Here is a 17,474-nt window from a genome sequence, read left to right on the forward strand (position 1 = left end):
GCATTTCTGATCAGCGCTCTCCTTGTTCGGTCTGTGAGTTTCGGTGGACAGCCTTGTCTTGGTAGGTTTACAGTTGTGCCATACTCCTTCCATTTCTGAACGATCGCTTGAAAAGTGCTCAGTGGGATGTTCAAGACTTTGGCAATCTTTTTGTACGTAAAGCCTGCTTTAAATTTCTCAATAACTTTATCCCTGACCTGTCTGGTGTGTTCTTTGGACTTCATGGTGTTGTTGCTCCCAATATTCTCTTAGACAACCACTGAGGCCGTCACAGAGCAGCTGTATTTGTAGTGACATTAGATTACACATATGTGCACTCTATTTAGTCATTAGCACCCATCAGGCAATGTCTAAGGGCAACTGACTGCACTCAGACCAAAGGGGGCTGAATAATTATGTACACCCCACTTTGCAGTTATTTATTTGTAAAAAATGTTTGGAATCATGTATGATTTCCTTTCCACTTCTCACGTGTACACCACTTTGTATTGGTCTTTCACGTGGAATTCCAATAAAATTGATTCATGTTTGTGGCAGTAATGTGACAAAATGTGGAAAACTTCAAGGGGGCCGAATACTTTTGCAAATGTTATAGGGAAATTAGAATATCCCAGTATGTCTTCTGTACATAGAACCTTGACTTAGTTCATTTTCAGCTTATGTCCAGTTTGATATCAGTTTATGTATATTGTTGAACAAGTATTTTTGTAATTTAATGTTATTAAAAAATAAGACAGATGATAATTTATAATAATGTTACAGATTGGTCATATACATCCAACGTTAGGTAGTAGTAATTAACTGAATAAAGCAAGAGCCACTGTTTCTAATTTTTACCACCTGCACTAATCCATTGGGCTAGGTCAGGCATGGGCAAACTTGGCCCTCCAGCTGTTAAGGAACTACAAGTCCTACAATGCATTGCAGGAGTCTGACAGCTACAGTCATGACTCATAAAGGCAAATGCATTGTGGGACTTGTAGTTCCGTAACAGCTGGATGGCCGAGTTTGTCTAGGTTCACAGTGACCATTGTGTTTCTTGTGACAACTGGAACACAACGGAATGGGAAAGCGTCAACGCACGTTATCCAGCCATTGTGTTGCATACAGTCATTGTCACTGTTAACATGCATGCTTTGGGGTGGTGCACTGCATTGCAATGGTGTACATCGACAGCAGTGTACACCAACACAGGTTAGCAGGAATTTTACATAGTCCAATCAGATTTGGGAGCTGCAGATTATTTAATCTGAAGTCAATAAATTGATCATCAGCCCCAGAATCTGATTAACCCCTGCTTCTTAGTGGAATTTTGAGATAATTCCTGCTCATAGAATAATGCTATAACATTTTCTCATCTTGACTAATGTAACAACCTACTCTGCCACCTACCAGACTGGCACCTTTATAGTCCTTACTGAGCTCTGTTATCTGTCTCATTCACCTCTCCTCCCGACCCTCAAATGCTGCCCTCTCAGCCAATTCCACCACTGGCTGCCAAACACCCAAAGGATCCAGTTCAAAATCTTAACACTGTATAATACAAAGCTCTACATAAGCTATCCCCACCATCTATTTCTTTATTCATCTCCAGATAACATCCCACCCAGAACCTTTGCTCCTCTCGCAAGATCCTCTTGTCATCCAGCTTGGTCACCTCCTTTCAATATCGCATCCAGGGCTTCTCACGAGTGTCACCTCTCCTTTGGAACGCTCTCCCACAGGCTGTCTGTCATACTCCGAGCCTGGAAATTTTCAAACACACCCTCAAGATATACCACTTCAGACAAGTTAATAAATTATATCTAGAATTTGATGCTCACTACCTCATCTGCTAACCCCTTTGTCTTCTCCCCTAGTCCCTTCATCCACCCCACTACTCTCTAGATTGGGAACTTGAAAGGCCAGGGATCTCCCCCTAGTGTTTCCTGTTTCTATTGCACTTTACCATATGAACATGTAACATTATTGCTGATGTTTTCAAACTACACATCAACTGTAGCTATTTGTACTTGTGCTGCCATGTCCTGATTGTAGCTGTTGAACGGCCCATCCTGTATAATAAAACCTGACTGTCCCTGCGTCATCCACTTTCCCTGTCTGTCCATCTGTGGTTTTTTTGTACTGCGCATGTGCGCGGTACAGATAGCCATTGGGACGGGAGGTCGGGCCAGGAAGCAGGGTGGCCGTGTGCGCACGACGGGTGCGCGCGTGGCGGCGGGCGGGCATGCACGCGCGCACTGAATAGCGGCAGTAATTTCACTACCAAGAGCCTGTTTTAAACGGGCTTAGGTAGACTAGTATTTCTATAATCCTCATTAGTGTATTTTTTGTACTATGTGCAGCACTACTGAAGATGGTAGCACTATATAAATCAAAAATAATCATGTCTACAATTTACACCCATTACTAATTGTGCAAAGCTGATTAAAATTATGGTGCTGTATAAATAAAGGATGTAATGTTAATAATTGGCATACTTTTTCCAGGTTATTTGTAATTACTGCAGTAGCAGAGATTCATATTACAAGCAAGAAACGTTTATTTTTACTAGGAGAAAAGCAATGGCTGCCTTCATGTTTTATAACAGGTGTACTTTTATTACTCCCCTATCAGTCTTGCGATGCACTTAATAGTCAGCGATGATATCACATCACGTGAATAGAAGAGTCACTTGGGGATGCGTACCTTAGCAACAATTTTACTGTCAATAGGTGACATGACTTCAAACACAGGCCTTATCAATCATGTAGCAGGATACAGCTAGCACTGCAGAAAGGAAGGATGCTGCATTGAGGTCTAGTTAGTAGACAGTAACAAGGGGAATCACCATGAAGCATAGAATGAATGAGGACAGCAGACATGAGGCATATTTGTCCGCACTGCACGCTATCTCCCTCGCTCGCAGCCGTTAATTCTGCCCTTCCCAGAACCTGCAACCAGACACCAGCGAGTCAGCGACAGCAGACTGAGCAGAGAGGACCCGGGCGGGGCTTAAGTGACTGACAGGTTCGCCAAGCGCTCTCATTGGCCTGTAAGATAGTCCTGCATTACGTCAGCCATCGGGGCCACCCCGAGTATAAGAAGCAGGCGACGCCGCGCTCCCGTTGCTTTACACAGTATGGCCGGCGATATTAGCTAGCGCTTGCTTTTCCGCGTTCTCTGTAAGGGGAATCTAACCAACGGGAAATAAGAGACTTTACCCACTCTGCCCATCGTTACACACAGGAACATCCAACTACAAAGCGACCTTCCCAACACCAGGAAGCACAAGCACTACTGCGCCAACACGACATTATTCTGCCATCACTAGAACTAAGCATTGCGCGTTACTAAGAGGATTGCAAGAGAAGAAACACAAGTGTCCGGCGTGGGAGGCGGCGAGGATTACACGTAGATCTCTAGTTTTCCGTTTCTCGTAATTTTCTGCGTTGTCGGTGGGTCTCCGGCTGCCGTGCGGGGAGGAAAGATGGAGGAGAGCGGCGCACACTTCTTTGAGGGCACCGAGAAGCTGCTGGAGGTTTGGTTCAGCCAGCAGGACGAGGGCAAAGGATCCGGGGACCTTCGAGACATCCCAAGGTGAGGAGGGGGCGGTGGCCGCCGGAGGTGTCGGCTATGAATAATGCATCACTGTAGTGGCTTCCCCATTGTAGGATGAATGGGTTCCACAGGCCCCTGGCACTCCGCGCCCCCTCCCTTGTCACTGCTGCAGCCTGGAAGAGCCGTGTGGCTCCCTCATGTCACATGCTGCTGCGTGCTCTCTCTGTAGAAGGCTCGGGAGGGATCGGGCTGGGCAGGGCTGCCCATGTGCTAGCATGGGGGAGGGGAATCCTGACACCCCTGCCTCCTGGCCTCCAGCATGACTTACAGGCGCACAAACCTTCCATTTTTATTGTGCCTTCCCTGTCATGATGTAGCGTCCCATCTACTAAGGCACGATTGTATCACATGTGTAGTAGAAAAATCAATGAATGATTTTCCTCTGCATTGGGTAGTCCCTCGTATTACATAGAGGTAGTTAGACTGTACAATCAAGATTGTATCAAAAGTGGGCATCTTAATGCCTGGAACACACCATGCAATTTCCCTCATGGGTTGAATCGATCATTTCCAACAGGTCAGATTAGGTTTCTGATTGGTTTTCTGACCACTTGTTAACAAAATCGATCAGAAACCTGATTGTACCTGTCAAATTATCTTTTTAACCCAATGATCTGATGGGAAATTGCATGGTGTGTACCAGGGATGAGATTTGTTCTGTGGTGCACCTGAGAGCAGGTTTCCTTCATGCACATCACTGGGGTGGGCTGTGAAGTGTGAAGGTAGATTAGTAGTTACAGATCATATCTTTGCTATATTATATGGGTATAACGCAACAGGTTAACTGTCAGAATGTTCTATTCAATCAGTGCACATGTGGTGACAAGTTAACCATATGCCAAATATACATCTTTCCATTTATACAGTCTAGCAACCTGTACTTGGCACAGTTTTATTAATGGCTTTGTAACTGGCAAGGTGTGGCTGTCTTGTCTTGAAGTGGATCTAGGATTGTACCATGTTAAACTACTGTAATAACTTATGGCAAACTATAGGTTTTTTTATAGGCTGTTGAGGTTAATCTCAGTACTGTCCATAGGAATAAGTAAGCAGGTTCTGAAAGTGAATTTTGTAGGCTGCTAATTAGATTTGGTCTCAGACTGGTTAACTTAATAAATTAATCAAGCTGTTAATCGCTAGCTTCCAAATCTGATTACTTCTGTGCAAAGTTCCGGTTCAGCCCATGTCAATAGTAATCAGAAAAACACTGGTTCTCTGAATTTGCTTATTCGATCAGCGTGTATTGATCAGGTTGCCACGATCACTGAGAAATGTTTAGTTACCTAGTCATTCCCTTTGCTTATAGTGACTTTTTGATAAAGTGCTTTCCTTGGTTCCTGTGACGGTGTGAATTTGCTAGATGCAAAAATAGAAAAGCCCTATGCCATTGCTGAGCAGCTGTCCATGTCAGACACCTTGGTTAGTGTCATAGTCTGAGGTGCTGTTGTCCTGTAACCATTGCTTAGGAATGTTTTTTTTTTTTTTTTTTTCATGAAACATGTACTATACTGTTTGCAGGTGTTTATTCAATGAGCACAAACTCTGATGTGTCCTAAATGAAGTGGGTGGGGCTGTGAAGCTCTCCATTGCTCACCATTGTGAGATTTTCAGGGTCAATGCCTGTAAGCTTGGTTTGCACACGTTGCCAAATGGCTTCTCTTTCAGCTTGTCCTTATAAGGGGAGGCAGTCAATGGGCCAGTGAAGGTGTAAGAGTAAAATGAGTGTTTGTTTGTTTGCTTTTAGAGATGTGTGTGATTTCTTCAGTTTTAATCATAGTTATTAATTAATAATCTGTAATAATGCACTATTGAGCATCCTATATGACTTTTTGGCTATTATGAGCAGAGAGTGACTTAGGTATTACCACAGTGTGGTAAAAGGAAACTGTACCATGTCGCATTGCTCCCACCAGCAGTCATGAAGATATATTGCCTCTGCAGTAAAAGGAATACAGCTTCATTGATTTTCTGCAACAGAGTCCAAGGAAAAGCATTGGCTAGCTGCTTCATCTGCCTGTGAAAGGGGTGTGATTTTTGCATAAGAATTTTATTTTTTTATCTTAAAACCTTTAATATTGAGTAGTGGATTCATTCACACATGACTCATGAACGCTTGCTTGTGGTTAGAGCCAATAAGCAATGCCTCTTATTTTGCCTATTTATATTGATTTACAACAAATGGTTTTAAAAGCAACCAAATTTGAACTTTTCCCTGTGAGTACAGTTAGTGCAGTAAGAGGCTTTATTGCTATCTTGCATTTGTTGCAGTTACACAGAAGTTATGTGACCTTCTTTATTAGCATGTTGAAGTCCTCAGCACCCAGTGACAAAAAAGTGGTTGTGTGGAATTTGTCAAATTTCAAAGCACAATATGCTTTTAACTTATGCAAATTTTAGAGGGTGAAAGCTTTGGTAATTGTCTGTACCTGAAAGAAAGTTTCATTAGTGCTCTTTTCCACTATGAAATGCAATCGCGCTGCATGCTGCGAATATCTAGGTTCTTGAGCTTTCTCTAAAAATGCCCAGGTTTACTTCAGGAGCATATGAAGTTACACCATAGAACTGAATATTGTCTAAGGGCTCGTTCACACTACAGGCATTTTTTAAGCGCAGGCGATTTGTACAAATTGCCCTAAAAGTGCTTACATTATGCTTTACAATGAGAGAGTTCGCATTGGGGCATTACGTTTGCTTGCCGCTGACAAAATCGCTGCATGTACAATTTTCAGTGCGATTTCCCCTGAATAGAAGGTATAGGAAAAACGCAGATGCTCACAAAATCGCTTTGTGCAGCGATTGTGTGAGCGTTTTTAAGACTAGAGATGGCTTGAACCTCTGATTTTAGGTTTGCGAACCTTGAACGCAAACGTCCTCAAAAGTTCGCATTCACGCGAACCGCAGTACACTTCAATGGGCAGGCGAACTTTCAAAACCACAAACAATAATTCTGGCCACAAAAGTGATGGATAAGATGTTTCAAGGAGTCGAACACTTGGAGGGGGAATGGTGGAGTGGGATACACACCAAAAGTCCCCGGGAAAATTCTGGATTTGACGCAGAGCAGGGTTTTAAGGGCAGAAATCAGTGCGTTGCTAAATTGGAGGCATAAAGTGCTTTAAAACATCTTATGTATGTATACATCAGGTAGTGTAATTAGTGTACTGCTTCAAACTGACAGACCAAACTTGCTGTGTAACGCACCGCAAACAGCTGTTTGTGTATTGATTGCTGTGCTGGACTGGTGCGCACCATGGCGAGAGTGCAGGCGATGGCGGTTTTCAAGCCCATATGATTGGGCTGAGGTATCTCAATGACAGAACAGTGACTGAGTGTCCAGCTGATCGAATTTGGTGTGTCCACAATTAAGCAACGACCTTATTATCTTGGGTCAGGTGTGCCCCCCAACACACTCGTATAGCTGGTCATTGCTTCATTGTGATACGCAAGCCCCTTCACCGCGGCAAAGTAACGATCACGAAGGGGAACTGACACGTGTACATGCCTTTTTGTTTTGTTGTTGCAGCTGCAGTGCAGCCAGAAAAATTAGGCAGGCATGTACATGCACCAGAAAAATGATTATCACACGGCGTGCAGGCAGAAGTGCTTTGTGGGGGGACCGACTTAGTCTTCGGGCAGGCATGACTGTGCTTTGCAGACCAGGCATCCGTGGTCAGATGGACCCTTGACTCAATGCTGTTGGACACCACTTGCCTTTCAACATCACGGTACAGTTTGGGTATCTCCTTTTTTTGAGAAATTGTGGCCTGGTATCTTCCACTGCGGTGTGCTGCTTTTCCTCAGGTGGTCATCCCATTGCAGTTTGTGCTTTTTCATCATGTACCTTCGTAAGGCAGTTGTCCCTGGTCTTGGTCTTTCCGCAGCTCAATTTTTGGTGGCAGAGAGTACAGATGGCATCGCTCTCATCTGAGGCAGACGCACACAAAAATTTCCACACCGCTGAGCCCTGGGATGATGGCACTTTGGTGATGGCTGCTGACGGAGTGTTAAGTGGGGTGCCTGAATCCGAGCAGGAGGAGAAAGATATGTCACGCTTCCGTGAGGAAGATGAGGTGTTCTGTGTTAATCAACTATGTCTTAACAATATTGGGGGTTAATGGCACGCGCCTTCTTCTGAACACTGTACTTTGGTCGAGGGCCACACAAAATCACGACAGCACGACCTCAAACATACCTGCCGGGTGGCCAGCCTCTACCTGTTTTGTCCATATTGGGGGGGGGGGGGTGAAGCGAAATGTATGCACTGACTTGAATACAATGTGCAGTCACACAGATGCAGTGAAAATGGATGCACTGACTGCTGGTATATAAAATGGTGTGCGGTCACACAGATGCAGTGACTGTATCTAAAACAGCATGCGGTCACATAGATGCAGTGAAAGTTATGCAGTGACTGGTATATATAACAGCGTGCGGTCACACAGATGCAGTGAAAGGTATGCAGTGACTGGTATATAAAACAGCGTGCGGTCACACAGGTGCAGTGAAAAGGTATGCACGGACTGATATATAAAACTGCATGCTGTCACACAGATGCAGTGAAAGGTATGCAGTGACTGGTAGTATAATCAGGGCTGTGGAGTTGGAGTCGGGGCAATTTTGGGCACACGGAGTTGGAGTCGTACATTTCATAAACTGAGGAGTTGGATGATTTTTGTACAAAATCCACAGCCCTGTTAAGTATTAGACTAAAGTCGGAGTCTGAGCCATTTTGGGTACCCGGAGTCTGAGTCGGAGTCGTGGTTTCATAAACTGAGGAGTTGGAGTCAGAAGATTTTTGTACCGACTCCACAGCCCTGATTATAATACAATGTGCAGCAGTTACACTAGGCACTGAATGTGCTGGGCCTGGCACAGTATAGCAATTAGCAAGGGCCAGCTGCGACACAGGGCTGTATATGCAATGTCAGTGGGCCACACAAAAAAAAATCACAAGAACATTCGCTCTCAAAAGAGCTGTTTTGAGGTGCTTTTCATCAACAAATATCAGCAAGGAGCAAGCTAACAGACCTCCTAACTATTGCTTTCCCTCTCTGTCCCTTCTCTCACTAATACAGCAGTACACAGATGGAGAAAATGGCTGACGCTGCTGCCTTATATAAGGGGATATGGGGGGCTCCAGGAGTGAGTGCAGCCTGATTGGCTGCTATGGGTCTGCTGACTGTGATGTAGAGGGTCAAAGTTTAGCCCAATGATGTAGTATAAGGGGCGGGTCGAACTCTCATTAAGTTCGCGTTCGGTCGCAAACTCGCATTCGTCCAAACAAGTTAGTGTTTGAACCGTTCGGGCCATCTCTATTTAAGACTACGTTGTATTTACTTTTTTCCGGGTCAAAGAGTTCACTTCCTGACTTACGTCAGGGAGTGAATTAAAAAAACTGCTCTGGAAAAGCGCTTTTAACAAAAACGCACCGCCCACCCAAGCGCTGGAAATCACGAAAAAATCACAAACGCCCAACGCGATCGGTATGCAATGTGAACAAGGCCTAAAAGTACATTTACACTCTTGCTAATAGGAAACCATAACCATGCAGGAAAGGGATGTTTTTAGTGGTGATTCTGTGTGTATGTATGTAGTGTTCATTCTGCTGGTGCGCAATTATAGAAATGCAGGTTACAACTGAAATGTTGCATGTATGTCCACTAAATGTGATTCATAAGTAGGGTGATCTAAACCCACGAGCCCTGGATCGGGTTATCTTGGACAACAGTTCTGGCTGAGTTCTGTGCAGACGTGTTGCTAGCCTTCAGGCTAGTTATATTTTCTGTTGTTACAGAGGGGGAAAGGGGAGCAAGAAAAAACTGGCTTTTGCAGTCGACCCTGCAATGGCTGGGATTGGAGGCCACTGTACATGCACTAGATACTGATACTTAACCCTTTCAGTACTCCCTGCAAATTGAAAGTGAAGTTAAAACTACAGGATCTATTTTTCTTTAGGCTTTCCATAAATTGTAATGAAGACCCCCACACCCCCTTAAAGGTTATCACGTTGTGGTTCTGAGTTTAGTTCCACTTTAAATAAAAATAAAAAAAATACTGCTGGCTCCAGAATTTCATAATCTTTCTTGCCCTAGCTGTAAGCATACCACAGTATGGATAGTCTAAGAAATGCTAATTATGGGTTAATGCAAGTTTATGTATCTTGGGATTAGATAATTCAAAATTGGCTACTGGTCCATTTTCTAGCTGCATAAAGCCTGTGGTCCACTAGAGAAATTACTTTCGATTTACAAATTGCAGAAGTATAGTAATTTCTCAAGATTCCTTCAGGGCTGTTGAGTTGGTACAAAAAATATCTGACTCCCCAGTTTATGAAACCTCCAAATCCTACTCCACAGCCCTTGCATAGCTGGGTACAAAGATCATCCGACTTATGAAACCACTGACTCCAACTCCAGGTACCCAAAAATTGCTTTAACTTAGAGTCCACAGCCCTGGATTCCTTGAGCAATCAAGATTTAGCTCTGATTGCCATTGAAGCAGGGCTTTTGCAATTACTCTGCTTTAGTAGCATAACTTGTCTGTACAGTACTCAACCCTGACCTGTCACCAGGGCTGTGGAGTCGGTACAAAAATCTTCCGACTCCTCAGATTCTGAAACCACGACTCCGACTCCGGGTACCCAAAATTGCTCAGACTCCGACTCTCCGACTCCTTAGTCTAATACTTAAAAGGGCTGTGGATTTTGTACAAAAATCATTCGACTCAGACTCCTCCGTTTCTGAAACCACGACTCTGGGTGCCCAAAATTGCCCCGACTCCAACTCCGACTCCACAGCCCTGCCTGTCACCCAAGGGATCATGTCTTGATTCCTGCTGGTTGAGACTAAAAAGGGATAATAACCCCTAGACGGCAATCTGTAAGTGTATAGTGTGCTGCTTCCAGTGTGACAGCATATCTATGAAATAACAAGAGTAAACCGTGATCTGTGTAAGAGAAGGGCAAGTGCCTAAATTGAAAAGATCTTGCCTATTAGGTGTGACTGGAGTACCCCTATGGGCTGCCAGCAATCTTAATTGGGACAAAAGTGCTCCAGCCCTACCCAAAAGGTGAGAACTTTTTAAATAGGGCATAAGTCCCTTCCCCCTACATGACTTTTGCCAGTGTGTATTCTCGTCTTTTTACAGATCACTACTTTGTGACATTCTTAAGGTGGCCATACGTCTAGTGATTTTGGCATCCGATTGAGCAATAGATGGATCTCTCTGATTAGAGAAAGATCTGTTGGCTGCCAAATGCAGGTCGATTCCTGTCTGCCTCATGACATTCCTTCACCACCCCTGGCCACGTCACCTACCTAGAGTAAATGTACCCCACCCGTGTGGGGCAAGAACCGTTAGAGGCCGGCTGCGGAGAGGAAGTATTGGGGGGGGGGGGGGGGAAGCAGTGGTGGTCTCCGTTGCAGTTATCTACGATTATCGCACACCCAATCAAGCATGTTGGCTGATCCTGGATTGGGCATAGTTTTATCTGATAATTCTCAGATTGGTAATCTGCTACAGGAGTAGCGTGTCTGAAAGTTTTTCATGTTGCGTAGTTTTTGGATGCTTAATTTATTGCATCCACCCTACAGTGTTCTCACTCACCTAGTGGTTATTTTGTGCCAAATCTTTGGCATTGCAGATACAGGAAATCCAACAGGCTATACCCATGAAAAGAGCTTCAAAAGTCTCTTGCTGCTGGAGATTTTCATGTAGTAATAATTTTGGATTGGGAAGTTTGTGCATATTCCATACTCTTTCTGTTCTATATGCTTGTCACTAGGTAACTATTACAGATATTTATTTTGTATTATAAAGAGAGCTTATCAGAGGCCTTTAGAATAAAACCGGGAAACGCATACTTTTTGACTGTTCTATGCCTGTGCTTCAGTAGTCTTAGGCCCGGTTCACATTAGCGGTGGCCGTCCGGAATCGCCGTGCCGGAGCCGGACCGCTTGCAGAACGGACGGAACGGACGCACGGCATAGCAATGAAAGCCTATGCGTCCGTTCACATGCGTCCGTTCTGCCGGACCGGACCGGATCCGGACTCCGGCGTCCGTTCCAACATGCGCTATTTTTTGGTCCGGCTCCTCCGGCAGCTGTATCCGGGGCGGAGCCGGACTGCACCATCCGGCCAATACAAAGCTATGAGAACCGGAGAGCGCACAACACACTGGCTAAAAATCCGGATGTTCTACCCCACTTCCTATGCGGATTGTTGCGGCGATTTTGGATGGGGACTCATGGGCAAGCATTTTGGAGTGGAGCAGCAGTGACTTTAAACGAGCTGGAGATGTTGGCAGCATGTCAGAGGTGGAGGTGAGTGCTAAACAGCGGAGGGCCTGATTCCACAGGTCCCCCTTCTGCTGACCTCCCAGACCCCAACATTTTTATTTGGTTTGTACTAACTTTTGCCAAACTGATCCGGATCGCATCCTGATGAACACCTGATGCAACCTGACCGGATCGGATCCGGATCAGAACCGTACGGTTCCGATCCGGATCCGGTCAGGTCATCCGGTCCGTTTGGCAGAGAACCGCAAGTGTGAACCGGGCCTAACTGTATGAGCATTAAGGTACCCATAACGCCAACCCTGCCACCCCAAAAGCACTACAGTTATGTATGTTCCATGGCATTGGAGAATGTTGCATGCCTAGTCATAAATGGGGATGATTAAAAAGATGCACGTTATTACACATCAGTGGAGAATTATGTAGATTGAAAATGGACCAATGGAATTTTACCTTAGTGGGTTCTGATTGCTACAATTATAAGCTGCATAAATTTGCATACCGAATTTGAACAATCCTGCATCCGCTCAGAATTTGCGTCTCATTGACATCCCATAGTCAAAAATAAGCTGTGCGCACTTCAGAGTGTTAAGCTTTAAAGAGAACCAGAGAGGAGGACAGAAAAGCTTTTATACATACCTGGGGCTTCCTCCAGCCCCATACGCATGGATCGCTCCCACGCCGCCATCCTCCGCTGTGTGGATCCGCCGGTACCAGGTCCCGTCATTACCGCCAGTCGGCCGGCGGACGCGGCCAATTGTCCGCATCACAGGGGCTCCCTCCATACACGTACTGCGCAGCCGCAATGCGTAAGGGTATGGAGGGAGCCCCTGTGATGCTGACAATTGGCCGCGTCTGCCGGAAGTGACGGGACCCGGTAGCGGCGATAGAGGAAGCGGAGGATGGCGGCATGGGAGCGATCCAGGCTTATGGGGCTGGAAGAAGCCCCAGGTATGTATTTTCAGGCTCCATTCCTCTCTGGTTCCCTTTAAAGAGAACCAGAGACGTTCAAGAGAAAAATTTTATACATACCTGGGGCTTCCTCCAGCCCCATAAGCCTGGATCGCTCTCACGCCGCCATCTTCTGCTTCCTCTGTCCGCTGGTACCGGGTCCCGTACTCCCGGCCAGTCGAGGCAAGCGCAGTGCGTTACTGCCGGCGGACGCGGCCAATTTTCCGCATCATAGGTGCTCCCTCCATAAGCCTCCAGCACTTCAGATGGTCAGTAACTGTTTATCCAATTTTGGAAAGCATTTACCAGCACCAGGGCTGTGGAGTCGGAGCACGGCTGTCAATCGCTGAGTGCTACGAGAGTACGAGTGGCAGACTCCGCCCACCCCGTCCTGCAGTCTTTCACACGTCCCGGCGGCTCAAAATTCCCTCCACATCATAAGCTGGTGAAGAATCCCCAGTAATATAAATAACTTTTTGCCTTGTCCCAGGTATGCTTTGCTCAACTTCTACAGTGTGTCTTCAACTGTAATGTGTGATGCTGCTGGTAAGAACAGCAGAGACTCAGATTTGGGTATCATCATTAAGGCTGTTAGGTTGTGGTCTTGCCCCCTTTACTATAAAGTACCAAACATTAAGCTAGATTGTAGCTTCATGTGTGTTAAACTGAAATATTGGAGCCGTAGGTCTCAAAAAAATCTGTTGGATAGCACTATACTGTGCCAACACGTTTTTGTTTTTCTAAAGCATCTGAAAAAACCTCCCAACAAGTCTACACCCTATTAATGCACAGACTAACCAAAAACTCCAGAAATAATTCCAATGATCTGTCCAGCCATCTGTGTCAGTGGACACCAGAGATTAACTTTCACTTGACAATTATTTATGGATGTCTGGTATGCTGCTGACAATCATTTTTTTGTATGGAGTGATTTGTGTCACTTTTTTTAAGTGGTATCAACTGAGCAGCAGGCTCTCACCTGGCAACTCCCTCCTCCCAGTGCTTTAACATCATTTGCTGGGCGGGTGGCAGACTCCACCCGCATGTATGTCAATCAAACTATGTAACATGGCCAGCAGACTCCGCCCACACTCCTGCATGTTTCTTATTAAGAAATACCTAATTGAAAGCAATTCTTGGCTTTAATTTTCATCACTGCATTTTAGATTAATAGCTATTTGTTTTGATACCTTCACATAATGCAGTGACATTTACAAACATCAATTTGATAGTATGACGACATTTTCTGTCAGCGCATGTTTGTAAATGGTACTGTGTACATTGTGAATTTAGTGCTAAGGCTTGATGTGAAGAAAATCGTGAATCGAATCGAAATCGCAATTTCTGACAGAAATCGTGCAATTCAATCTTTTCCTAAAATCGTTCAGGCCTAACCTGGAGTCGGTGGTTTCAAAAACTGAGTCGGATGATTTTTGTACAGACTCCACAGCCCTGACCAGCACTACACCAGGCCGTCTTGCTCACGTTTATCCACATAAAGCGGCACTATAACCAGTGTTCAGCTTATTTGTATCCAGTGGAAGGACTCAATCACTACAAGTAATCATTGAGCACAAAGTTGAACAATCCTAACTCTTCAATGTGACCTTCAGATTTATTCATTGTTGGGAAGCCAAGAAATTACAGTGAGCTAAGATTTATCTGTGTTGTTGGAATGCTTACAGTGCTACATTCAGCCAGTGAGTTTCTTCGGGTGCTGAAGATTAGACCCAAAGACCCAATGACTGAAATCATCCATGAACAGGAACTTATTGTGCCTCTTCAGCCAATCGTGAGAGCCTGGAACAGGGATTCAGGACACGGATGACTCATTCCATCTGTCCATCAGGGCCTCCCTGTCCTGTGTGTATCGATCAGGACACTCCCAGAACAAGGAGGCAGGCCATGCACCAATTCTGTGCTCATACACAGGAGTGTCTTGAGCAATCTTTGACTTAATGTTGAAGATTGTTTAGAGGGTCCCACTCAGTGTAGCGAAAGAGGGTGGTAGGGAGACTGGGAAGCCTCTGCACCATCTAGAGCATAGGTGTCGAACTCCAGGCCTGGAGGGTCAGATCCATGCCAGTGTTAAGGATGGACTGAGAAAGAGAGGAATGTGTTCTGATGGACCACACCTTTCCTGAATCAGACCCATCAATTTGAGCTGTCAAAAATGTGTGAGGACCTCAGCCCTCAAAGGATTGGTTTGACACGCAATATATAGATACCCCCCCCCCCCCCCCTTTCTGTGGTAAATTACTTTTTTTCTTTTTTTAGCTTCCATTTACCTCAATAACTGCCTATGGGCTCAAGTCAGTAAGCATTACCGCATTTAGTAATGCAGAAAACGGCTAATTTTTGCCAAACAGCAATTCACTAGGGCTGTTACTGCATTGAAAAATTAGACTTGTCCAGTAAATGCCTCAAATGTCAATTCACAAAGATTAGAGCATGCAGTAAAGCAAGTGAGCTGTTTTGTGTTTTACCTACAGCCTGGAGTTGTTGGTAACAATCAGCCATTTGCTAAAATGTATGGGCAAAGGAGACAGCCAATAGCAGGAAGCCACCCTGTCCTCCTCACCCCATGAGTACAGATGTACTACCGGGTGGGACATGAGAAAGTAAATAAATACAAAGTCTAATGCCTGGTACACTATGCAATTTCCATTTCTGAGGGGACCAATTCGATTTTCAATCAATTTTTTTCAGAAGTGATAAACAAAATTGACCAGAAACCTGATAGGACCTGTCAACAATTATTGACTCGATCTGGTGGGAAACTGCATGGTGTGTACCAGGCTTCAAATATTGAATGCTGTATTTTACTGACTTTTTTTTTTCTTCTTCATACTATGGACACATTAAACATTGTCTGGATTATCTGAACAGATAACTCAGTGATGTTATGCTCCCTCAACATTCTACTACTGATCTCTAATGCCGGTTACACACCATGCAATTTCCCATCAGACAGGTTTAATCAATAATTTACAACTGGTCCGATCTGATTTCCAGTCGTTTTTTGGATTTATTCCGATCATTTATCAACATTCCGATCATTTATTTTCCGGTCACGTCTGTACAAAAACAGTGGGGCCTATTGCATGGTGTACCAGGCTTAAAAGGCTGGGTCATCAATCAGTAGGGTGAAGGTTAGTCAGTAGAATTACAAATTAAATATGCTGTCCATTAGCAATGAAAAACTATTACGGGGTGGGGTGTCCAACTAGTATTTGATCAACTGTGTGAGTGCTGTAGCAAAATCAGATCTGGGCAGGCATGTCAGAGTTGCCCTGTAGTAGCCACACAGGCCTTGGTTTAGACAATGGTGTCATGTGCAGTCATGCATCAAGACACTGAGGCAACATTTTGAATATGATGCAGAGTTGCTTGCCATATTGAGGCATAAATAGCCCATGTATGGCTAGAAACGGTGATTACTTTATCCACCACTACATTATATTTTATCTACTGTATTTTTTGGACTATAAGACCCATTTTCTCCCCCAAAAGTGGGTAAAAAAAGTCACTGCGTCTTATAGTCCAAATGCAAGGCGTTGCTGACTTGTGAATGCCTGACAATACGAACCTCCAACCCACCGCAATGTCGTGGACTCCCTGTACTGTGCCCATGCAGAGGAGGACCCAGAGGGACAAACTGAGGACATGGGGACACAAAGGACACATCAGAACACAAGGGGGACAGAAGAGGACACTGTGAGACACAAGAGGTACAAGGGGGCATAATCCACAAGATGCCCCTTCACCATGGATGCACCGGGTTTATGTATATATTTTTCCCCTAGTTTTTGTCCTCTAAACCTAGGTGTCTTATAGTCCGAAAAATACGTTATGTCCTCTGTGACTTCATCTAAGCTATGAGTCAGTAGATATACAGTAAGTCTTGTAGCAGAAGCAGTGCTGTGCAAGATTGGGCTTGCTCCTGTGCACATTTCTGTCCCTATCTGATGCAACACTAATTGGTGAACGGGAATATGTTTCCTGAGCTAATGAGATTGATTTTTACCATTAAAAATACTTTTTATTTTCTAAGTTCAGAGTGAAAAATACTCTAGCATTATTTCAGAATCAAATATCTTCACCATAAATTGTGACAGGAACATGATTTCTCCCCCCCCCCCCCATTTTTTTTCTAGTTTTTAGACCTTAAAGGGTCACTTAAGTCACTGTAAAAAGATAAGTTTTACTCACCTGGGGCTACCAGAAGCCCCCTGCAGCTGTATAGTGCCCACGCCGACTCCATCAGATGCTCCTGGCCCCGCTGGCAGCCACTTCGGTTTCAGCAACAGGAGCAGACAGGCCGGGAACGCAAGTGATGCTTCGCATTCTTGGCCACAATGGCGTCCTCTATGCTGCTAGATGCTATAGCAGCATAGAGGGCTCTATTGTGGCCGGGAATGCGAAGAATCACTTGCGTTCCCGGCCTGTCGGTTCCTGTCTTCGAAAGCGGAAGTGGCTGCCGGCGGGGCCAGGAGCATCTGATGGAGTCGGCGTGGGCACGATACAGCTGCAAGGGGGGTGCTGGTAGCCCCAGGTGAGTAAAACTTTTTTTTTTTTGTTTTTTTTTACAGTGACTTAAGTGACCCTTTAAAACCTGGAAAAAAAAAT

At 44.8% G+C, this 17,474-nt stretch overlaps 2 protein-coding genes across 2 annotated transcripts in view; one reads left to right on the plus strand and one right to left on the minus strand.

The window, feature by feature from the left end:
- Window positions 1–17,474, minus strand: part of CDK19 (cyclin dependent kinase 19) — a 502,598-nt gene that overhangs the window by 409,874 nt on the left and 75,250 nt on the right. The window lies entirely within an intron of this gene.
- AMD1 (adenosylmethionine decarboxylase 1) overlaps window positions 3,048–17,474 on the plus strand; it is a 34,533-nt gene continuing 20,106 nt past the window's right edge. The window contains exon 1 of the mRNA XM_068231303.1: window positions 3,048–3,579. Coding sequence (XP_068087404.1) covers window positions 3,470–3,579 — 110 coding nt within the window. The 5' untranslated portion in view covers window positions 3,048–3,469. The remainder of the gene's footprint in view (window positions 3,580–17,474) is intronic.

This window comes from Hyperolius riggenbachi, chromosome 4 (assembly GCF_040937935.1).
Source record: "Hyperolius riggenbachi isolate aHypRig1 chromosome 4, aHypRig1.pri, whole genome shotgun sequence".
NCBI classification, from domain to species: Eukaryota; Metazoa; Chordata; class Amphibia; order Anura; family Hyperoliidae; genus Hyperolius; species Hyperolius riggenbachi.